The sequence below is a fragment of the Equus asinus genome, chromosome 2 (assembly GCF_041296235.1).
Source record: "Equus asinus isolate D_3611 breed Donkey chromosome 2, EquAss-T2T_v2, whole genome shotgun sequence".
NCBI classification, from domain to species: Eukaryota; Metazoa; Chordata; class Mammalia; order Perissodactyla; family Equidae; genus Equus; species Equus asinus.
In genome coordinates this window covers 147,508,259-147,533,338 of record NC_091791.1, presented here as the reverse complement: position 1 = coordinate 147,533,338, position 25,080 = coordinate 147,508,259, and the positions used below count along the sequence as shown (strand labels likewise).

Sequence of the window (25,080 nt, the reverse complement as noted above, 5' to 3'; positions counted from 1 at the left end):
GACAATGAATTTCTGTTGTTCTGAGGCACTAAGTTTGTGACAATTTATTACAGCTGCAATAGGAAACTGATACAGTCACCTAATCCAGTAGTGCTCAACTTCGTTGGTATGTGATGATATTCTTTGAAGAACTCCATGATTTTTCAGGAGGAGGGGCGAGGAGTGCAGAAAATCCTTTAATATGTTGATATATTTAATTTTATTGAGTGAACCATAAACATTTTTACCACCAGAAACAATCCCACTTTATATTTGTAGTATACAAAACCATACTGATGATTAAAATTAAAATGTTGAATAAGGTGAATAACGAGAACTTCTAAAAGTTTTCTGTGACTATCTCACCCACAGGAAAAAGAGATCAAGTGCCAAACTGTGTTGGGAAAATTTCTGAAGGAATATCATTATAGGACCTGGGAAGAAAAGGAAGTAAAAGCCATGCTAAATATGTTTAGATTCAGTCAATTTGGACCAAACAGCAGGACTTGAAGATAATTTTTTGATTCTTAAATATTAATGTATTTCCCTTCCTTAGGTAAGATAAATCAAATGAGAGAATAGTAACAAAATCCCCACTTATCTGAATGAGTTAAAAAAATGGAAATTGGTCAATGAGAGATGAGGCTCCACTTCTACTTAAACAGCTCTGGAAGGGATAGACCTGTAGGGAGGTGGCCTGGTTCTCAAGCATAGAAACAGAGAGGGGAACATTAAAAGAAGACTGAAAACATGTCAAGGGGTCGAATCACTAAGGTGTACATCTTGTTTGTTCTCAAATGACGCTTTGAATCTTGACTAAACAACTTCTGATTTCCCCTGGGGAAAAGCCACTGAAAATAGAGACCCAGAAAAAAAATCAAGTCATGATTTGAGAAAGGTTATAAATATAATATCTATCAAAAGGCACATTCGTCCCAGGGGAGAACATTTGGACCACAAATGTATGACTAGAAACTGGAGAATGGGGGATGTGCAATGGTGCCACTACTTCCTTCTTTGTCCACATTAAATAGGTTTCTTATCCTTTTCTCAACAACCCTTGAAGCACGTGTTAAAACATGCTTTGTTTCGTAAAACCATCGAGGAAGGCTAGGACACTCACCATAAAAGGTGAAAGATTTTGGATGGGAGAAACAGCTGTTTTTGTCATCTCTAGACAATGTAATTACCAAAATTCCTAACCATTAACTAACTTTTCCCTGCAAAGAAGAAAAAATTTCAATGTAGCAGAGAAAATCCTAGTCTATCTTTCAGAACACCATTATTCTGCAAACCAACAATTTATGAATCACAGATCTGACCTCTTCATCTGAGACAACCCAACTGTGGAACGGAGAGACTGAATGTCTTGCCAAGATGAGCCAGGTAATTAGCAGCAGATTCTAGACATGAGGCCAAGTCTCCTTACTCCCAGTCCACTCCTGGTTTCCTTCTACAACACTGTACATATGTGTTTGTGAGTAAGATAGGTCAAGATTTAATAGAAATATTTGGCAATTAGGTTTGTTTATGTTTTCATTGTAAAAGACATTTTATTGTTTTTATTTTAGGTTTGTTTTACCAATGAAAACATTTACTGACTCCAAAATACTTATGTATTTCTGATTTCAGATGTCAACACAATGAAGTATTTGAATGTGGCTTCTGCTTTGAAATGCTAGATGTTTAAATTTTAAAATAACCAATGAAATTTCTACTCATATTCATTTCCTGTTACTCAAGAATACAAATTATTTTAATCAACTCTATTCATTAGTTGGTATAACAACAGTAAAGTAAAGCAAATATTTGATTCATAAATTTGTCTGTTGTTCTTTACTATAACAGGTGCTTAGTCCTTAGGCTTAATATAAACTTAAGTCCTCTTAAACAGACCAAATGATCAAAAGAAGGATGATAAATAATTTTGTAGATACATAGAAAAAAACCAAGAATATATATAGGATAAGTCAATAGTTTTCAAATTATTCATACACAAATGAAATATCTATACCACACTAAGGGGATTCTGTAAGATTTTCAGTCAGGGGGATAGACTATTCTGGTGTGGGAGGCATAACTTTTTAAATATTACCATTACTTACTCTACTTCAGGCAATTTTGCTTTCAAAACAACAAAAGATGTTCTCATACGTGTTTAAATATAGTAACTATTTCCTTTTTCATGTGCTTTAAAAATAATTAGCATAGTCAGTTAATTTCTACGTTTACCTGAAAGAATGCATCCTTTCGACTTAGAGGTATGCTCATAAAAAGTGTCACATAACTTTCTGAAATTCTATCAAACAAGGAATCTTGATTTTCTCTGTTAGGCTTAAAAAATAAAACATGTATGGAATTAAAATAACTAGTATTATAATTTAAAATTGAAATTTGTTTGCATAATGTCAGTAATTTTGTCTTAAAGGGTAGATTATTTGCCATAGTGGAATGAGCATGGGTTCTGGCATCATGCACACTTAAACGCTAGCCCCGTTATTCTTTAGCTGCATTACCCTGGTCAAGTTAAGTCCTGGTTTCCTCACCTGCCAAATGTAGGTAATGTATACATACTTTAAAGTAGTATAGTAAAATTAAATAAAGACAAGGATCATGTTTTGTTTGACTTTGTATTTCAAGCCCTCAGTACAGCGCCTTGCACACAGAAAGCAACAAACATTTGATGAATTAATGAAAATTCTTGCATAATAGTTGGCATGCAAAAGGCAATCAATGACTTAGTTACCTTCTATTGTTCTATAACCATTCCAACTCTTTCATTAACAGTAACTCAGTATGAAAGTAAATCAATTACTGGAATGAGACAGGCTTAGACAGAATTAGCAAAATTGTGACATGATAGCTACACTGAAAACAAAGTATATTGTAAGAAGGAAGAAATCTATAGATAATACTGTCAATATTATAGTAAAGCCCTAAGGTAGCACACTGAATTCTTGCTCTATTAAGGAAAGAGGAGATGAATTAGTCCAAATGCATGAATTAAGCAATAAAGATGAATTAGAGTCCAAATTAATTTATGATGTCAATTATGGAAGCACAAGTTGGCAATAATACATTTTGATAATAAACACCAAAAATTATCAAACTTGATGGCAGTTTTCTATGAAATTAACAAGCCAAATTAACTGGGATTTATACATGCATAGGATCTTAGACCTAAAATGGAAGTTAGATGTCACCTAGATTAAGTTCCTCTATTTTAGTGATTACATTGATGCTCAGAAAGATTAAGAGAACTATTAAGGTTTATACAGTTAATTGAGAGCCAGGCTAGAATCTAGGTCTCCTAACTCCAAATACAGCTCTCACATTTGTGTAATAAGTTAAAGGAAGGAGCTAATAGTAAAAATAATAATGATATCATTAATATTAATAGTAATTCTTGATCACTTATGTAATAGGCAATGCTTCTAAGGCATAGGGTTGGGTGAGAATTAAATGAGATTGTATATATATATATATATATATATATATATATATATATATAATTTACTAGTCAAGAAAGTTAGCATGATTCAACTATACAATCTACACTTAACATGTATGAAGAGAATAAATGTACCCAAACAGAAGGTTCCAGAATGTTTTTGATTACTACCATTCAATCTAGTGTCTACCTCATATATAACTCCACAGGAGACTGAGTAGCAAAATGGTATGGTCATTTTTTGTAAATATTTTGGTATGTTTGAAAAGGAAATGTATCCTGCAGCTGTTGTGTATTCTGGTTACTGATGGATCTATTAGAACAAGCTATTTAACATACGTTAAATTATACTTGCATTCCAGGAATAAATCCCATGGGTCAAAATGTATAATCCTTTTAATATGCTGCTGAATTTGGTTTTCTAGTATTTTGTTGAGGATTTTTGCATCAATATTCATCAAAGAAGATATTGGTCTGTAAAGTTTTGTTTCTTGTATTATCTATGGCTTTGTTATCAGGGTAATGCCGGCTTCGTAGAATGAGTTAGGAAGTGTTTCTTCCTCTTCAATTTTTTCAAAGAGATTGAGAAGGACTCATGTTAATTCTTCTTTAAATGTTGGTAGAATTCATCAGTAAAGCTGTCTGGTCTAGGGTTTTTCTTTGTTGGGAAGTTCCTGATTAGTGATTCAATCTCCTTACTAGTTATAGGTCTATTCAGGTTGTCTATTTTTTCATGATTCAGTCTTGGAAGATTATGTTTTTAGAAATCTGTCCATTTCATATAGGTTATCCAATTTGTTGTCATACATTTGTTCATGTACTCTTGTAATACTTTTTATTTCTCTGCTGATAGTCCCCACTTTCATTTCTGACTTTAATAAATTGAGTCCTCTCTCTTTTTTTCTTAGTCAGTCTAGCCAGAGGGTTGTCAATATTGTTGATCTTCTCAAAGAACTAACTTTTGCTTTTGCTGACTTTCTCTATTGTTTTTCTATTCTCCATTTTATTTATCCCCACTCTAATCTTTGTTATTTCCTACCTTTTGTTAGCTCAGGGTTCAATTGGTTCTTATTTTTCTAGTTCCCTAATTTGTAAAGTTAGGTTGTTGATTCAAGATATTGTTTTTAATGTATTTACAGCTATAAATTTCTCTCCTAGCACTGCTTTTGCTACATCCTATAAGTTTTGGTATGTTGTGTTTTTGTTTTCATTTGTCTCAAGGTATTTTCTAATTTCTCTTGTGATTTCTTCTTTGACCCATTAGTTATTCAGGAACTCTTAGAGATTAATGATGGGAACGTAAATTTGTACCCTCAGTTTGGAAATACTGGCATTATCTTGTTAAGCTGAACATTTTCACACCTAACAACGAAGCAATTCCATTTCTTCTTTATGTGTCTTGTAATCTCTGTTTGAGAGCTGGACATCATCAATAGGACATAAAAACTGAGGTACATAGAATTTACGCTTGGGAAAAGGCATGCTTCTTCTTTTGTTATTCTTTAAGGGGTTGAGTCAATTAAGTCAAGTGTTAAGCTGTATTTGGGTTTTGTTTTTGCTATGGTTACTCTCAACGAACCACAGGCTTCAAATTCTTCTTGTATTATCTTGTTTTTAGGATTCCTGAAGAACAAGCCTTTGGCTTCCTTGATTTTTCTCTAATTCTTTCTTTGTTTTTCAGCTTTTCCTTTTAGTGATTTCCTCTCTGATCTTTATTTCTGCTTACTTCTCCTTTCTTCTGCTTACTTTGGGTTTCATTTTTTTCTTCTTTTCCTAATTTCTTATGGTAGAAGCTGAAGTCATGGCTTTTGAGAACTTTCCTTATTTCTAATATAGGCATTTTAATGCTGTAAATTTCTAAATGCTGCTTGTATTACATCCCACAATTTTAATCTGTATTTTCATTTTCATCAAGTTCAAAATACTTTCCATTTTCCCTGTTGATTTTCAGTTTGATTTACAGTTACTGAGAAGTGTGTTATTTAGTTTCCAAATATTTGAGGATTTTCTGAAAAGCTTTCTGTTATTCACTTATAATATAATTCCATTTCGGTCTGAAAACATACTTGGTATGACTTGAATTCTTTTAAATTTATTAGGACTCTTCCTAGACCAGAATGTAGTTGGTAAAAGTTTAATATGTACTTGAAAAAGATGTATATGCTGCTGTTGTTGGGAAGAACGTTTAATATATGTCTATTAGATCAATCAAGTTGGTTGACAGTGTTGCTCAAGTGTTTTATATCATTTTATATCATTACCTATTTTCTGTATATTCTACCAATTATTGAGAATGAGATGTTGAAATATATAACTATACTTATGGATTTGTCTATTTCTCCTTGAAGTTTTAAAAGTTTTTATTAAACATGTTTCAAACCATTTTTATTAGGTGCACAAGTATTTAGGAATGTTATGTCATATTGATGAACTGACCACTTTATCATTATACAGTTACTCTCTTTTTCCCTGGTAACATACTTTGCTTTGAAATCTACTCTGTATGATGAGTTCAAAAAAGTTGTGATTTTGTAGGTTATATGACTTTTCTTTGTTGTTATATGGGTGGAAGTGTTGCACTTTCCAGTTTTCTGAACGTGTTTGGGAGCCAAAGTCCCAAGGGCAATTTTTTAAAACATTAAAGGTATTTCAATATCATTACTGAAATTCTTCTAGTCAAACACTGTCAAAGAAACTTTTATCATTAGCCTATACACTGGTCTGCAATTTTTGGAACACTGTGTTCTATCAAAATAATAATAATAATAATAATAATAATAGATGCATCCATTGAATACATTTACTACATACCTAGCTCCATGTAAACAAACAACTTTACATGCATTGTCTCATTTAACTCCCCCAACAAACACATAAAGTAAGTAATTTTTTTATTTTATGAAAGACTTAGGTAAATAACTATTAAAGGTTACATCATTTACTAACTGGATAAACTTGCTTTTGAAAGTTAGATGTCTTAACACTATTATATTGAATCCCATGTTACATTTATGTAACATTTCACAGTATACTAGGTGTCTTCTTATTCATGTCACTTTTAGTACACACAACAACTCTAGGAAAAAAACAGGTTATGCGATATTTTCTACCTGTTTTTTCTTGTTTGTTTTGTTTTTTAGAGATGAGATAAGTGAAGCATGGAGAGATTTTTTTGACTAATCCAAAGTCTCACACTAACTACTGGGAAAACCAGATTTAAAATTTTAGTTTTCTGGGGCCGGCCCTGTGGCCGAATGGTTAAGTTCTCCTGCTCCACTTCGGTGGGCCAGGGTTTCACTGGTTTGGATCCTGGGTGCAGACATGGCACCGCACATCAGGCCATGCTGAGGCGGCATCCCACATGCCACAACTAGAAGGACCCACAACTAAAAATATGCCACTATGTACCGGGTGGCTTTGGGGAGAAAAAGGAAAAATAAAATCTTTAAAATTTTAGTTTTCTGGATTCAAATTGGGTATTTTTTTCTTCTGGATCAAACTACTACTAAATCATAGGTAATAAGTAGAGAAAATTTGCTTTTATATTAATCATATAACAATTACTGAAATAAGTTTTAGAGCTACCATGCTGAAGCATGCTATATTTTAGAGTATGATTACATATTTTTTCACATTATACTATTGGTAATTGAATTATCTAAGTGGCTCAGGGTTTTATTATATTCAATTTATAAAATCAGTACTATTTATTCTTTACAATATGGACCCTAAAATAGATATAATTTATGTGTTTTGTACTCACCTGAAAATGTAGTACAGCTTGAAATAGGAGCTTATCTAACAAAACTGCAACATTTAAGGAGTGACTCTATTCCCACACAATGCTGGTAAAAATGTGTGGGCATCCCACCACATTCATTTGATGGATTTGAGAACCTGAGAGGTCATATTATTTTTCTAGTTCACTGACTTCAATATATATATTTTAAGAATAAATGTTCTTAGAAATAAAATCATAGGAGAAATGCAATGAACAAAACAGATGATAGAGGTACTGTGCTGGTTAAATCATGGAAAGGTTGCTTCAGTTTGATCTGGATTCCCAAGTTGCCCCCCTCAGTCCCCTAGAACACTAGCAGAACACTGATCCAGCTGAATCACATAGTGCTTCTCAAAACATGTCAAAAATCATAAGTGATACTAGAACTGTTATTCAATCATGTTTTTAAATTATTACTAAAATATTACATTTTAATTTCAGAAAGCCAGTAGTTTCTAGAGAACAGTTTGATTAAAGACAAAAAAAATTTCTAATTCCTTGTTATTCCAAGGATAATCCTATAAATGTAGTGAGCCATCTGTGTCAAATCTGTGCTTGTTCAAAATAATAAAATACTATTATGGCCTGACAAAAACAGTTACTGGGAATATTGTTAGATTATGTCTCCTTCAAAAATTTGTTACATATAATCCTAACAGATTTAAGTGGGAAAGTAATATTTCTCTCTATTATTACAGAAAAACATAAATTTGGGTCCAGATCTAGAGAAAGAAATTTAAGGTAATGAAACTCTCTTGATTTCACAAACTTCCCTAGTTAATTACCTTTGTAGAACGGATATGCCACTTCCTATGCCTCAGCTAGCTCCTGACAATTTCAGAAATATAGGACAGATACTCTTACCTAGAATTACATTAATTACTCCAACAAAAAGCACTAACTGAGTGATTTGTATGTAAAATTTGTAACACCTATTCCTTCATGGTATGAAATTTCTGTGAGAATCCATAAGCAGTTTTCTATGGGTAATTTGAGCTGGGAAAACATGGAGATGTGAGTCATTTTCAGGCTTCCTTGATGGGGTGACACACCTTTTTAATGTATAGACTGTGATCCCCTGGGCTGCTCTATCTTCCATTCTTCCAGATCCGGAGGGCACACCCCAGCCATTGGTATTCACCACTTTTTCCAAGCTCATGTATTCTCTAACATAAGAGTCACGTGCTGCTTATTTTCATTCTCTTATTGTTTCTTAGATACCCATGTCTTTCTCTTTGTAATCCTAATCAGAGTTTATACGTTACTAAATCAAGGGAAGACCCTCTCTCCATCTGATCTTTAGAGTGCCTTCCCAATGAAACCTCCTTCAATGTCACTGATTTGCAGTCGGTTTTCTGTTTACTGTATACTATTAAGTAAAGCTACAACTTTATTATTTACTACAATGTTTGATTTCACTAATCTTTCTCTGATTAATGAAGACCCAGGATCTTTGAAATCCATATTAAAGTGTTAATTCCTTTGAAAGAACTGTAGATTTCAAACAGGATTCCTAACACGTGTGAAATACTTAAAAACCAAGCTCTATGAAAGGATCCAGAAAAACATTTTTTGTTTCAGTGCTCTACTGAACAATTCATTATGCTGAAAATCAACTTAAAAAAAGAAGTTTAAAAAATATTATTGTACCTTAAATTTATGGAGAAACCACCACCAAAAGCAATCATGCAAAAGAGCAATAGAGGCTTCTGAGAGAAAATAAGTCTTCCAGATTTTAAAAACTTTTTCCTATGGGAAAAAAAAGACACATGGAGATCCAATTAAAATCTATTATAAAACAGGTTAATGTAAATTGGCTTTATAAAAAGTAAATATTCAATGGTTATGGAGTGACAATGTTTAATAGAAATTTATGTGAGCCATGTTTGTAATATCACATTTTCTAGTAGCCACTTTAAAAAAGTAAAAAGTAAAAGCTGAAATTAATTTTACAACATTTTATATAACCAAATATGTTTAAAATATTATTCTTTCAACATATAATTGTCATGAAAACTATTAATGAAATATTTTACATTCTTTTCTGGTACTGGGTCTTTGAAATATGGTATATATTTTACACTTACAGCACAGCTCAATTTGAATACTAAATTTTCATCATAAATACTAGATCAGTATTTAGATTTCATAAAATACATAGCTGTAATTTTGTTCCAACCATAACTGAAAGTTTTTAATAACTGAATCAAGTATTATTTTTTAAATTTATATGTAAATTAACTAAGAGAAATAAAAAATTCAGCTTAGTCACACTAGCCACACTTCACATGCTCAAGAATGACATTTGACTAGTAGCTATTGAAATGATAGCGTAGGCTAGACCAAGAATAGCAAAAATGCAAGATACATGCTACAATTTCCCTTTTATACTGAAGACAGATTTCAATAATCATGGAATTCTATCCTAATGAGCTTCATCATAAGTCTAGGCTCTACCTAAACATAGTATTCTCTTTAATCAGTTGATCAAAATTGCACGTAAAGTTAAATCTATTCACCTTGACTACTAGAGACTATAAATCTTGGTTAAAATAAGCACATTCAACAGATCAGTTTATCTTAGTCACTGAAAGTTTCTGAATGCCAGATTAAGTGGAGTTTAAGGTTTCTTTTAATGATACTCATAGCTATGAATTCCTGTGCCTCAAGTACAAGTCTACAAAAAGAACATGGTGCAAACTGTTATGCCAAGAAGACCATCTATCATGTATTCTGTGGGGGCCCTTCTCTTTCATAGGCCACTAAGTACAATATGGAGGACATTGGTAACAGCTTCAACTTAGATTTAGTACTTAGTACTTCTTAACTACAAAGAACATATGTAAAATACATAAATATAAAGAGAAAAGAAGAAAATTGAAATACAGGGGAAAAACTGAATAGTTCTGTTCAAATTATTTGCAAATTTCAAGCAAAGATGCTTTTTATGGTAAACTAACTGCATGATCGCTTATATTCGAAGTTTCGGTTATGTTTAGTATCACTAACTTTCTTTTTCAGGTAAAATTTCTGTAAATATATTCTTTGAAATACATCAATATTTAGTTAAAACAAACAAAAAATTGGCCAAAAAAACCCCAAACCCAGCTTAAAAAGTTCAATGCTTCTCTCTTCCAGCCCTCCCCCTCTTTGTGATACTTCTTTGATTCAAGTAAATATAAACATACCTAAAACCCATAGATTATCTGACTCAGAGCTTTTTCTCCTACAATTGACTTTAGATTGGACAAAATTACTTCAAATGTTCTCTTGAACTTCTATTTGTGTATGTGAGTATGCTTGCAGCTCAGCTTTCTCCTCTTACATCCATAATATAGGCCCTTTTTCACTCAATTCAGTTAAATAAAATTTTTTACTAAGCGTCATCTAAAGCCAAGGTTCTGTTCTGAGTGGTACAGGGGATAAAACACATTTCCCCTCATCAAGAAACTTAATCTATGGCTGTGCGTGCAGGAACGTGTTTGGATGGGGTTAGGTGAATGCAGGCAATTTCACGGATTCCCACGCCTTCAAGCATGTAACAGTAGCCCTTTAACCTTCTGTTTCCCAGTTTCAGATCCATAAGTTCAGTCTCTTGGTATGTTATCATAAGCATTTCTGTGAAATAACCTTCCCTCTGATATTTTTATTTTCCTACACTTATTTTCTCTTCACTCTAATTTCATCATCTATTTATTTAATGCCATTGCATTGCACATGCTCTAGTAAGCCAATTTAAATTCTTTTTTTGAAATCAGTTAGGGGTATTAGCAAATAAAACACTGGGTATCTACGCCCAGATACACACTGGTACACACACTCAAACTATCCTAAACACAGCCGCTAGCACACCCCATCCCCACCCATATCTACTTCCACACTTCACTTTCCTATTTCCTTCAATAACGCCAGCATCCTCCAAGTCAACCATATTAAAAATTCCTCAAAGCTGTTCTCTGACGTCTTGCTTATGTGATTGCCTTGTGTTTTGTGTTAGGAGTACATGCATCCATGGCTAAAATACAGTCCCATCTTAGAACACAGAATGCTAGAGTTAGAAAGCATATTACGGATTATCTAGAATAATATTCATAAAATTATTTCTACAATAATTTGCATCAATTTTTTATAACAATAAAATCTTTTCCCTGAGGGAACTTGGGAAAAGTACAGTCAGAGAAAGGAATAAATATGCTCATGACCCAGGTGTAACTACAATTAGCATCTATAGTTTTTCTCTGCAAAAAGGCGATCCAGTGATTCTATCAAGAGAGCAGACTAAACATTCCCTCTCACCAAAATCCCATAAAATATAAAGGAGAATTGAAAAACATCTGTATTAGCATGGAAAATAAGAAAGAGTGTCATTACTGAATCATTCTAGGTGGAGTTGTCAACTGAAGTGCTCTGTGGTTCTCTACCTGAGGGGCAAACAGGAGACCCCAATCAGGTCAATCAAACTCTACTTGGAACACTACATCCTGAAGAGAGTGAATAAAGGGCAGAAAATAGTAGCTGGAACTGATTCAACCAGATTTAATGGTTGATTATGCTCCTTCTGATGAACTATAGTAGGAGGAAAAAAACAGGGATTTTGTGTTTAGAAATAAAGAGCCACAGGAAGGCTAGGGGGTGAGGAATGGTGAAGGGGGCCTACTGGGGGTCAAGACCATCTCAGAGAACTGTCCGAAAAGAATCTTCCTAGGGGTCACAGGGAGCATTGTTAAAGCCTCCAGGAAATAGAAACTTTGCTGGGTGACCACCTAATATTTAGGTGGCTGGGAAATAATATCCATAGCCACTCAACCCTCATCCTACCCTGGCAATCAATGGCCAATGATCTACTTCCCTTTCTATGCCTGCAGTTTTTCATCAACTGGCTATCCTGCAGAGACAGTACTCAAAAATTCCCCAGACACTTGGAGGCTCAAAAGGTAGGGTTATGGGGAAGGGCTCTCATAAGTTATTTTGGGTTAAAAATGAGCAGGCTAAAATATCCTGAGCTGACAGAGCAGAGAGAAGGAGGGAAAAACACTTGTTAGTCACATGCCAAGCCAATGCACACTAGCAACCTTAGACTCCTGAGACAGTAGCACAAAGCCTAAGACATTCTCTTCTGGTGATTAGAGTGTTAAACATCACTGGTCTTTCCTGCCAAACTTAATGCCCAAAGGATTCAATCTTGCTTAACATCTAATTTGTCATAGCTTTACACAAAAGTCTGATTCATTAAATCATACTCTCAAAATTTATCATGCAATAAAAATAAAATAATGTTTACATACATCAAAGTTATGGGCTTTTAAAATATAAAGATAAATTCGTTCAGCATCCAAATGTCTGGGTAGTTGAGTAAGCTCATTTGTTTTGAATCCTGAGAAGTTGCAACCCTAGAAAGAGGGAAATATTACAGAACAGTAATGACTTCACTCTTTTCAGTATAGTAGCTCATATTGCTACAGAAGACAGGTAAATATTTAACTATCATTCATTAACATAATTACTTTACTTCCTTTCACTAAAGTAAGTGAAAAGCATTTATCCCATTTAAGAAAAATCTTAATATTTCCTGCTTCCCTAAAATCAAGAGCCCTGGCATATTCATAGGCCAAATCCAAAAGCAAAATGAAATCATGTTTCAGAACTAATTTTGACATAACTCAAATGATCAAGAATTTTAGCTAGACTACTCATAAAGAAATGGTGTAGGCAGAAGGAGAAAGCTTCTGTCCTGTTCCCTACTCTCTCTCCTGGGGGCCCTATCTATATTTACAGCTATATCTATATTATTGTAAACATTCTTTTATCTCCACAAAATACTTCTGATACATAATCTCATAGAACAGAAATTTTAAATACCTCTATATTCTTCTTTGTTTCCATTTCAGCCGAAAGCTGGAAAACATTTAAAATATTTAAAATTCTAAATTAAAGCATTTTTATATTTTGTAAATTTGTTTAGTTAACATGTGTGCGTCTGTATCTCTACTGAGGCCTAAAATGCTGTTGCCGTGTTACACGCTGGGAATACAAAGATGGTCCTTGCCCTCAAGCTAATCATAGTTCACAAGGGGAATCAGATACATTTATAAACAAAACACAAAGTGATAAGGACTATAAAACAAATACAAACAAACTGCTGACTGCAGTTTGGGTTCACTGGGAAACAGACTCTGAGGTGGAGTTTATTGTTCAGAATGTATATTGGGAGTGTCTTTAGGATCAATATCTATGGAAACCAAGGGGAGAGGCAAGACTGGGAAGATGGATGTCAGCTATGATGCAAGCCTAAGAGCTTCAAGTGACCCTAAGAAGAACTCTAGAGCTGAAACGACCCTTCGTATTTGTCCTGCGTTGGGTTGAAACAGCCAGGTGTTTCTGCCTCCAACTTGATCAGTCATTGGGTGAGGGTGGTTTCTGGAAGAACGTGTCCTTGGGAGAGGAAGTTCTCTGTAGGTGAGGGAACTCCTGAAGGGGCTGACAGCTGAAGGGTGCCCCCTAACAGCACTGTTAGCAGCTAAGGCAACAAGTCTTTCTTTGAAGGGGAGTCTGGGTGGCATATCTCCATGTCCACCACACTACTTCACACAGAGAATAAGTAGACTTCTGTATACATTAGTTTTTGATCATCTAGACATGTTGATACATTGTTTATTAATTTCCATAGCCCCACTTCCTCCAGGAATAACAAAGCTTTCAGGCAAATTTTATACACACACACATTATATAATACGTACATTATAGAGAAGATGACATAGGAAACAAATTTGAAAGGATGATAACAAAGAGGATCACATTATTGGCATTTACAAAAGTATGCAAAGGAATAGAAGAGAAAGACTAGTTATGGAAAGTGAGATTAACTATGATAAGAAAGAAGGCTGTGTGCTTGAGAGCTACAGATACAAACTGGTCAACAAAGATGGGGTCAGATTTAGAAACATGTTAATCTTAATCTCAAAATCCTGGCTTTATTCTGCAGGAAGCAAAGAAACACTGGAACTTTTCAAGGAGCAGAGTAATAGTAACACAAAACTAGTTCTTGGTCATACAAACTGGAAAAGATACCACAAAAATATAAGTAATACACATTAAAATCCTGATTAAAAAATCCAATAAAACATATTTAACAATAAAAATAATTATTAAAACTTTCATTAGTATAATTCATCTAAAGGTCATTTCAATAGATCCTGAAAAGTCATCTGATAAAATTCATTAGAATTTTTGAAATTCTTTTGAAAATTAAAAAAAATACAGAAACTACAATGAATAATGTAACTCCCAGTATTCATGCTCCCACAACCTAGAATGGGTTACTATTGACACTTTAGTATTTACTTAAGATTATTTTTAAAAATAAAATATGAAGCTTATATGTAATAAAACAAAGTTTAGATCCTCTTTTTCTATGGTCTCCAGTTCTATTTATGTGTTCCCCTTCCTTGAGATAGTCATTATCTTTGTTTGGTTTGTATGCTTTCCATTCCATTAAAATACTTTTATACATATGTACATAGATATGAAGAATATAGACACTTTTTGTGTGTTTTTAAAATTCAAAGAAATGATATCAACTGTACATATTATTTGGTAACTTACTTTTTTTCACTCAGTATTATGTTTTGACAATTTACCCAAGTTGATATTAGTGGAACCTGTCAACTTCCACACAGCTTTTCTACCAACCTACCTATTCCTCTCTGCAAAATATAATAATAAATAAATCAATAAAAGTTCACGGGTAACTTTTGCCAAACATCCAAAGAACAAATGATACCCCTATATTCTACAAATTACTTATAGACCAGAAAGAGAGAAAACTAAGTAACTTATTTTCTGAGGTTAGTATAATTTTGATATCAAAAACAAAAAAGGATAATCGTATCTTACCAAACATAGATGCAAACATCAAAATAAAACAATAGCAAATCAAATCCAGTAATGCATTAGAAAAGCATATCCTAAGAATACAAGAATGGTTCAATTTCTGAAACAGTATTAATGTAATCAGCCACATTCAAAGATTAAAGGCTAAAAGTAGCTTCTGCTATCATCACAGTGGACTATTTTCCTGTCCATTTCAAACCATGGAGATTTCTTTCAAGTTTTTGAGTATAGTGATATCTATATCTATATCTAATTTATATATAATCTACATCTACCTCCACATCCACATACCTTCAATAAACTAGAAATACAAATATATTTCATTAATCTGAAAAAAGATAGCTATCTAAACATTTAAAATTATACTTAACAGCAAAATACTGGCATTCTTTCTGAGTCAGATAAGACGAGAAACCGCTAACATGGTTGAATAATATCTATATGCCAATAATAATTTTCTATATATCGACAATAAACCATTTTATAGCATAATGGAAAAACAATCTCATTAATTAGTAATAAAAATTAGAGTAATTATTACTAATTAGTAATAAAAATAGTAATAATTATTAGTGATAAAATTTTATTACTAATAAAAATTTAATAAAATTTCATTACTAATAAAATTAATAATACTTATTTTATTAGCAATTTTATTACTAATAATTATTATTAATTTGTAATAAAAATTTAAGATACCCAGAAATAAATTTCACAAGGAATATGTAGAACTTAAATGTAGAAAATAACACAAATTTACTGGTAGATCTAAAATAACATCCTTGTGTCTTACTTCTTTCCACAAAAATAAACACTAGATGGATTAAAGAATTAAACACAAAAAAATTATTCTGTAACAATAATACTAGAGAATACAGGTGAATATATGTATGATCTTGTGATGAAGAAAGCCTTCTTAAATATTATAGTACTAAAGGCAGAAAATTTCAATAGAAAATTATAGATCTATGAAAATATAAAATTCTAGATAGCAAAAAAAATACTTTTAGGCTAAAAGTCAACAAAGAAAGTATACATATAAGTATAAGAATATATAAGTATAAGAAAGGTTAACATTTTTAAGTGTAAACAGCTCTTAGAAACAGAAAAAGAACAGTTAAAAAAATGGCCAAAGTTCATACAGGCAATTTATAATTATGAAACACAAAGTCTAATAAAAACTTAAAAAATCGGGGCCGGCTTGGTGGCACAGCGGTTAAGTTCGCATGTTCCACATCTCAGCGGCCCAGGGTTCGCCAGTTCAGATCCCGGGTGCGGACATGGTGCCGCTTGGCATACCATGCTGTGGTAGGCGTTCCACATATAAAGTAGAGGAAGATGGGCACGGATGCTAGTTCAGGGCCAGGCTCCCTCAGCAAAAAGAGGAGGACTGGCAGTAGGTAGCTCAGGGCTAATCTTGCTCAAAAACAAAAAGAAAAAAAAAAAAAAAAAAAAACTTAAAAAATCAACTTCATTAGTAAACCATAGGCAATTGATTACATTTATGCCTAAAACTTTGCAAACGTTAAAAAATATAATATTAGGGGCTGGCCCCGTGGCCGAGTGGTTAAGTTCGCGCGCTCCGCTGCAGGCGGCCCAGTGTTTCGTTGGTTCGAATCCTGGGCGCGGACATGGCACTGCTCATCAGACCACGCTGAGGCAGCGTCCCACATGCCACAACTAGAGGAACCCACAACGAAGAAAACACAACTATGTACCGGGGGGCTTTGGGGAGAAAAAGGAAAAAATAAAATCTTTAAAAAAAAAAAAAATATATAATATTAAATGTTGACAAGGGAATGGGTAAGAGATTAATCACAAACTCCATTGTTACAAATATAAATTGGTGCCACTTTCCTAGAAAACAATTTAGCAATATGTATCAAAATATTTAGATTCTCACATTTCTTTTCCCATGTGGTTCCACTTCTGGAAATTTATCTTAAGAAAATAATGATGGATAAGCACAATCTTTAACTCCAAATACGTTCACAGCAGCTTTATAAAGAGTAGTGAATAATGAAAACTAAATTAAGTGCCCAAAAAAAGGGCTATTACATTAGTTTATTTTTAAAATGGTATCGAAGAATATTTATTGATGAAAATTCCATAATACATTTAATGAATTAGAAATATATAATTTACTCTGAATTTTCTAAAATAAATCTTAAAAGAAAAATGAAAATAACAATTAAATAGTGAGATATAGGTGACATCTATTAATGATAGAATTAGGATGCTTATCCTTTTAGTGCTTATCTATTTCTTTTAATTTTCTAAAATGACTAAGGCATAATCAGGAAAAAACAATCAAAGTAATTTTAAAATTTTAAAATAACAGTTATAGAAGTGGATGGACTAGTGGCACTTAAAGTCTTTATAGCTTTGACATTATATAATTTTAGAATGCATTTTTGAAAAGACTAAGTTTCTCCAAGTAATTCAAAAACCTATTATAATTCTGATCAAACTCTCAAAGAGCTTTTTTCTAAAATGACAAAGTCATCTAAAGGTAATAAAAAAGAATTGTTAATTTTTTCTAAAGGAACAAGATTGATACGGGACCTGCACTGCTAAGTACAAGATGTTATAAATTATTAAATAACCAGAAGATGGAATATATACATTACAATAAGTCTTCAAGTAACTTGTAGTGATGTGAAAATGCCAACACTCTAATACTGAGTTCGTAAAGTAGAATATGAGTGCAGCTATTTTAAAAACACAGAGATAGAGAGGCAGACAGATAGATGATAAAAAACTAAAAGAAAACTTTTAAACATGTTATCCGGGCTTGTCTATGGAATTACAGTGATCACATTTTTTGTGAAAATATAATTTTTCAAGGAAGATGAAAACAAATATCATACCATTATCTTCTTTTTCTTCTGGTACTTCCTTAGAAATGCCTTGTATCTTTCCAATTTTTCATGAGAACCTTAAAAAACATAAGAATTCACTGCCTTTAAAAATTATATATGAAACTATTCAATGAGATCAACTAGCTATTTTGATTAGCATAATGCTAGACACATACCCTCTTAGTTGAATGAATAAAGAACTATATCTCCTGTTTCCTTCTGTTTTATAGAAATGTCATGTTCCAACTTATGTCTTTAGTAGTCACTCATATCTAAAGTTTTACCTTAATCCCTAACTACTGAACAAGCCCATGTTTTTCAAATAGCTCAGCCACTTACATCTGGTTGCTTCATGGTTACCTTATTCAAAAAAGTACAGTATTTTGGAGTATGGCCCCATGAAAGACTATGGGGGGCTTTGTAGTCAGATAAGCTAGACTTGAGTCCAAGCTCTGATATGTTTACATATTGAGGACTATACATAAATATAAAACTATTTTTAATTTTATTATTATTTTTTTGTGTATGTGAGGAAGTTTGGCCCTGAGCTAACATCTGTTGCCAAGCTTCCTTCTTTTGCTTGAGGAGGACTGTCGCTGAGCTAACATCTGTGCCAATCTTCCTCTATTTTGTATATGGGATGCTGCCAGAGCATGGCTTGATGAGCTGTGCTAGGTCTGCACGGGGGATCCAAACCCGCAAACCCTGGGCTGCCGAAGCAGAGCGCACAAACTTAACTGCTCCGCCACAGGGCTGGCCCCAATATCATCATTTTTAAGGCTTATATATGACAAGTTTGCCTACTAAATCAAGAATGTGACAAGAATCACCATTAGTAACTAAAACTATTCTGGAAGTGTTAATAAATACAATTAGATGAGAAAAAAGTTACACAAATACTGAAAAGTAAAAATTATCATTACTTGCACATATGCTTTTCATTCCATCTGCAGTTATTCAACATTGAATGTTCAATACTTTCTAGAAGCTAACCTAGTTTATGTAGGTCAACTCTACCCACTTTGACTTGGAGTTTCTGGTACTTCTGTTCTTACTTCCTAACCCTTGCTGACTTGCTTGTCTGTGGTACCAATATCAGTTGATGCAACCCTGTTTCCCTGATATTCAGCTACCTCCACTCCAGCTTAACGAAGTTCACACTATTTTAGGCTTTGTCCTAGCAATACTTTCTTTGAATCCACATGGTCATGTTCAACTAAAAATCTGTATTGGACCATTCTGAATGAAGAGGTTTTAAAATAAAATATATTTATTTTTATGTTTTTAGATATTTTATACCTTAGGATTTCATTCTTTATGAGAATACATACAGACAGACAGACAGACACACACACACACATGCACAACTGACCATTACTTTACTCATATAAAAAATAAGGTTTACTTGTCTTGGAAAGTACTCTGTTCCACTCAAATATTTTGGAGGCGTGGTTTTCCAGAAGAATTAAACATTCCTCTAATCTTGACTCCATGATCAGAAGTGGATCATATATTCGTGGTACCTTTCCCCACAGATGTGTATAAATTGAACTAAATGAAGTATCTTCTTCTATTTTCTTCAGAGTGTATAACCATTTATCATCATCTTCAAAAGGGATTTCCCTTGGCCAATAATCCTGAAAAATATGTGAGAAAATATAACTTAAATCATTTTTGATGAATTTAAATAATAGAGTTCAAAATCAATGAGATAAAACTGAGATTATTCCACACCAATATTTTTTATTAAATGTATTTTTAAAAATTTTCAAAACAATCACAAACTTTAGAAGTTTCAAATGATTTATAAATTTTTTTTCCTGAATCATTTGAACATAAGCTGCCTACTTAACTGATGCCCCATCATCCTTGAATACTTTAGTGTGTATTGGCTAAAAACAAAAGATTCTCTTATATAACCAAAATATAACCATCACAATTAGGAAATTCACATTGATATATTGTTTTTATCAAATCCTCAGACTACTCAAGTTTCATCAACTGAACCAACAGTTCCCCTTATAGCAAAATGATCTGGTTCAGTATCACACATTACGTTTACGCTTTATGTGTCTTTAGTCCCCTTCAGTCTACGACGTACCTCAGTCTTTTCATGATCTCTATGAACTTAAAACCACGAGCTCACACTGATACCTCTAATTTGAATTCCAAACATTCTAGTTTTCTCTCTTTCCATATTACAATGACCATCTCCAAGAGTGGAAAACCTAGCTGTCACTGTCTTTACTATATGTACTTATGTGATCAATCTTATCAGGTAACCAATCTCTCCTACCTGCCAGCCTCTTTTCTGTGTGGATGCCCTTTTCACCCTGTTTAGGCTCTGACACCCCATGCCAGGCTGCTCATTCTGCAGGAACACTCTCATTACCCCTAACTGGGCTCTGACTTCCCACACCAGGCCACTGCCTACCTCCTCACCCACCTGAACCATCTCCCCACCCCAGGCCACATGTGGATACCCTCCTCATTCCCTTGGACTCTGACACCTGTGATGTCACAGGGACACCCTCCTCATCGGGTGGAGTTCAGATAGCTTGCTGTGGGCTACCACAGCACATCCTCCTTCCCCCTGCCAATGTGGACACCTGTCTTGTTTCAGCCTCCAATGGCTTTAGAACTAAATTGTTCAGGAAGGGAAGGAGAGGAAAGAACGGTAAGAAAAGAAAAGGAAAGGAAAGAAAGGGAAGGGGAATCACAACATTAATATTTGCAATTCTAAAAGATTACCTTTCAATAAAATTGATTAATAACAAAGCAAAGTTAGCCAACATATTTAAACGTTTGTAAGTAAGAGATTGCTTTCTGGAATGGTAGGAAATTTGCACAAAATGAAACTCTTTAGTGGAATTTGGGTAAGATATTTTGGAAATTTAGCTAAATGGGAATAAATCTGAAGTCTGAAGATCAGAAATTTTAAACCTAACTTAGTCTATTCCACCTCCCTTTTTCTTCCTTTAAAAGCTTCCTAAATTCATTACACATGTCCTTATTTATGAATTGTGCTCTCTGATATAACACCCAGCTTTTAATGCTGGGAAACTTTCCTAGAGGGATCTAGGTGCCCCTACCATTCTGGAATAAAGAATATTACTTAGATACATAAGTGCCCTCTCCCAAATCCTACAAACTTGTATCTTAAATAAAACACATAGTCACCTGGGGAAGTTTTCCAGCATTAAAGTCTGGGTATTGGGGCCAGTCGGTGGTGTAGTGGTTAAGTTCACATGCTCCACTTTGGCAGTTGGGGTTTGCCAGTTCGGATTCTGGGCGCAGACCTACACACCACTCATCAAGCCATACTGTGGCAGCATCCCACATAGAAAAACTAGAAGTGCTTACAACTAGGATATACAACTATACTGGGTCTTTGGGGAGAATAAAAAAAAAAAAGAGGAAGATTGGCAACAGATATTAGCTCACAGCCAATCTTCTTCACCAAAAAGTATAACCTTAAAAAAAAAATCTGGGTATTATCTGTCAAAAAATACAAAGATCTCAGAAGAATAAGATACCATCACAGGATACAACCCCTGGAGACAAACACTGCCAAATTAAAATGACAGCCACATTTGAAAACAATCCTTATGGGTCATGTGTGGCTATTGTTAGGGGAGTTGGGAGAATGGAGAGAGGCTAAAACAGAAATAAATTTGAAAAAATTTTACAATATGCACAAACTTTTATGAAAATGTATCCTTTATGCCAGATGAGATATCATAATCCTCATTCCCAAGATATTGAAGCATATTATGAGGTGAATAAAGCATCTTGAAATTCTACAAGCCTGATTGGATTCTATCTTCTCTACTTCACCAAGGTCATCAGGGGATTGACTGGTGTCCCAAAGCCATTAACAGAAAGAAGGTGATGTTTAAATAAGGCCTGATTCTTTTACTGGATTTGTGGCTGCACGATTAAATGGACACCAGACAATGATCTTGTAGTAGATGATATCTGTCTTTCCCCTTCATGTCTCTAATTACTTTCCTTGCTTATTCTTTTCTCTTTTGCCTTTAACCAGATGCCGCTTGAATAGAAAATCATCTGAAAAGTAAATATTGTGGCCAGATCTAAGAAAGGTAACCAGGGGTCAAGAAGTAGCCAATAGGAAGATGAGTTGTTCAGGAAAAGTGATGTCATTACTGCCAGGGAGAAAATCAACACTACCAGGGTTTAAGCATCCAGAGTCTACAGTGACTATATTAATTTAAAAACAAATACATTCCAATTCCAAAGAGACAAAAGAATTGGACTGGAAATTTCTGTTCCCTGAAGCGTTAAATTCTACATTATAGCACTATAGTCCTCAGTGATAACTTCAGGAAAACACTGACCTTATGTAAAACAAAGTCAGTGATGCAAGAATTGGCTAGGTACTTCTTGCTTATTTTAATTACTGCAATTAAACTCTGGCACTGGCAGAAGCACAAAATATTACATACTAGTATAAAAGTAGACATGGAGCCTAGTAGCAAGGCAAAAGGGCACTCCCGAAGTTTGGAGAGAGGTTTTATTTACTGAACATATGGTTAGGTCTTCACCCACGTTCTAAGCCTGAAAGATAGTGCTGAAGTATCCAACAAAAGGTAACAAATAAGAAGCATGATTAGGGTTAGAGGAAGAAGTAACTATTAGCTATTCTTCTCTTCTCTTAAGCTTTATTATAAAGGGGGATTTAAATGAATGGATGGATGGAGGGACAAATAAACAAATAAATAAAACAGGCTATTCCTTGAATAAAGAGAATGGGATTGAAGTAATTATTATTTCTATCATAAAGTACCTTTGATCTTCTGAGAAAAATCACAGGGGGATCTGAGTATCCTCCAGGTCTGGATTATAAGCCTAGCAGGCCTGTTAACAAAAATTGACACTAATGTACTAAGAGAAGATGAATTAAAGTACTACCAGATAAAAGTCACATGAAAGCAGGAAAAAAAGACATAGAATAAGAAATAAATAACAGGGAAGGCCAAATGTGATATATAGATAAGGAAGAAATTTGAACAAACTCTTCAGTACCAAAAGAACTGAAAAAGGATAAAACATTATGACAGAATAGATAAATAGCGCAGGAGGAGGAGGGAGATGTAAATTCTATGACGGCAGGGATTTTCCTCTGTTTTGTTCATTGCTGTATCTCCAGTGTCCAGAACAATACCCAGCAAATAGTAAGTAGTGAATAAAGATTATTAAATGAATGAATAAATATGATAACTAAGAAAATCGATAATGATACTTGACTAGTGGAACAAAAGGATATTATAAAAATAAAATATAAAGATTTTTTTAGAAAAATAGAAATAGAATAGGAGGGAGTGAAGGGGGAGAAGCAGGAAGAGAATGTAGGAATTGGTCAATAGAGAAATAAGAAGGGAAATGATTGAAGGTAAGAAGGTACAAAAAACTATATCAGAGATAGGAAGAGGGGAAAGATAAGAGTAGAAGGTATAAAGTATTAAAATTACAAAAGAAAGAAAGAAATGGTAGAAATTGGCCCAAATGAGAAGGCTTTAGATGATGTAATAAAAGATAAAGCACAGGACATGAGAAACTAATAGCTAACTTGTAGGTTCCAGGTACTATTCTAACGCTAGTTAGTGGCAGAGCTGGGATTTGAACATAGGCAATCTGACACCAGAGCTTCTGTTTTTAACCATTACACTACTATGGAATGCATACCTTTGCTTTTATATTTTAGAAGAAAATTAAATAGATAGGCTTTCCAGGAAGCCATAAGCCTTTAGAACATATTTTTATCTCTCTTCTATTTTGTTCATTTGTTTATTTATAATTTGCCTCATTTCTAAAAGAATGACAGCTCCACGAAGGCAGGGATCTTTGCCTGTTTTTATTCACTGATATATTCTAATTGTTTATGTGCCTGGCATATGGTAGATGCTCAAAAATATTTCTTAAGTGAACTTGAGGAAGTTATTACTTTTTTACCATTATTTATAAGACAAAAGCTTTGTCCAGCAAACAAAAAATTAAATATCTGGTCATTTTCTTCCTGGATGTTTTCAAATATCCAATAGTTTGACAATGCATAGACATAGTCAAACCTTAAGAAAAATAACTACAGAATACAAGCATTTGGTTGGGAAATCCAGGCAATAAGAAAAAATTTACAGATAAATCCATAAATGTCAAAATGGTACAACTGGACATGTTGCTTTACCAAATGCTATCTGACAAAAATTGAAGACTATCAATATAGATGCTGTCCCTTGTATATCTTGTATGGCACTACTTACAAACCATTATAAGACATGGCTTTGATTTTGATTTTATTCTATCTTTGATGAAGGGCTGGCATAGACCTATTGTGTTGATCTTATTAGTATTATTCTTAATTTAAACAGAGTGATTATGCATTTTCCACTTAAAATAATTAGAAATAGCTGAAATCATGGGTCCTCAAACATATATGATGGTATAGTCCAAATGTCTTCATAATTATTTGCTGAATTTGGCTTAATTTTAACTATAATGCTTTCTCCTTGGCATTAAAAGAAGACCTCAAACATTGTAATTAGGCTACAGCACATTTCCAATCATTATTTAAATCAAGTTTTTAAGTTGCAAAAACTTGTCCTAAAAGTAGTTCAAAGTATTTGGCTTTGCCAAAGTGACTGAAAAAAACTTTTGTAAACTAGGAATGTTTTCGTTCTCTATTTGCTCCTAAAGGGAATTCAATTCTTTTCAAAAATTTTTTTAAAAGTATTTAAACAAATATAAGAACAGAAAATTGATGTTTAAAAACAAGTATTTTTGAAATTCCATTGTCAATAGTTTAGTCATAGCAAATTCTGTTTATATTTAAGCATAAATAGGTGCAAATTATTTAAAGTCCAATCTTCTCAAAATATGTACACACCTCATTAAAAAAAACCCTCCTTTTTCTCTCTGTCTTCCATACTAACATCTTTATCCTTGCCCTTAACACTCCTCAGTGCAAAACACAACACACCTGACCTTCAGACTCACAAGTGCATAGATCAAAGGGAAAACCCATGGCAAGCCCAATAACTCCAGAAGTCAGTTGTTACACATAACAATGGAAACTGGAGTTTTCAAGGCAAAAACACATT

The 25,080-nt window shown here is 33.5% G+C and overlaps 1 protein-coding gene across 9 annotated transcripts in view; it reads right to left on the bottom strand.

Moving 5' to 3' along the window:
• Window positions 1-25,080, bottom strand: part of FAM227B (family with sequence similarity 227 member B) — a 199,777-nt gene that overhangs the window by 161,534 nt on the left and 13,163 nt on the right. For 8 of the 9 annotated variants that reach the window (XR_011499565.1, XM_070501802.1, XM_070501821.1 and 5 more), the window contains exons 4-8: window positions 19,368-19,599; window positions 17,972-18,039; window positions 13,071-13,106; window positions 12,497-12,601; window positions 8,862-8,960 (exon numbers count right to left, since the gene is read on the bottom strand). Coding sequence is in view for 8 of the 9 variants with exons in the window: in XM_070501802.1 (XP_070357903.1) it covers window positions 8,862-8,960; window positions 12,497-12,601; window positions 13,071-13,106; window positions 17,972-18,039; window positions 19,368-19,599 (540 nt within the window). In the remaining variant the exon portion in view is untranslated. Of the gene's footprint in view, window positions 1-2,211; window positions 2,314-8,861; window positions 8,961-12,496; window positions 12,602-13,070; window positions 13,107-17,971; window positions 18,040-19,367; window positions 19,600-25,080 lie in introns of all 9 variants that reach the window. The other variant, XM_014852727.3, reaches the window with a different exon arrangement.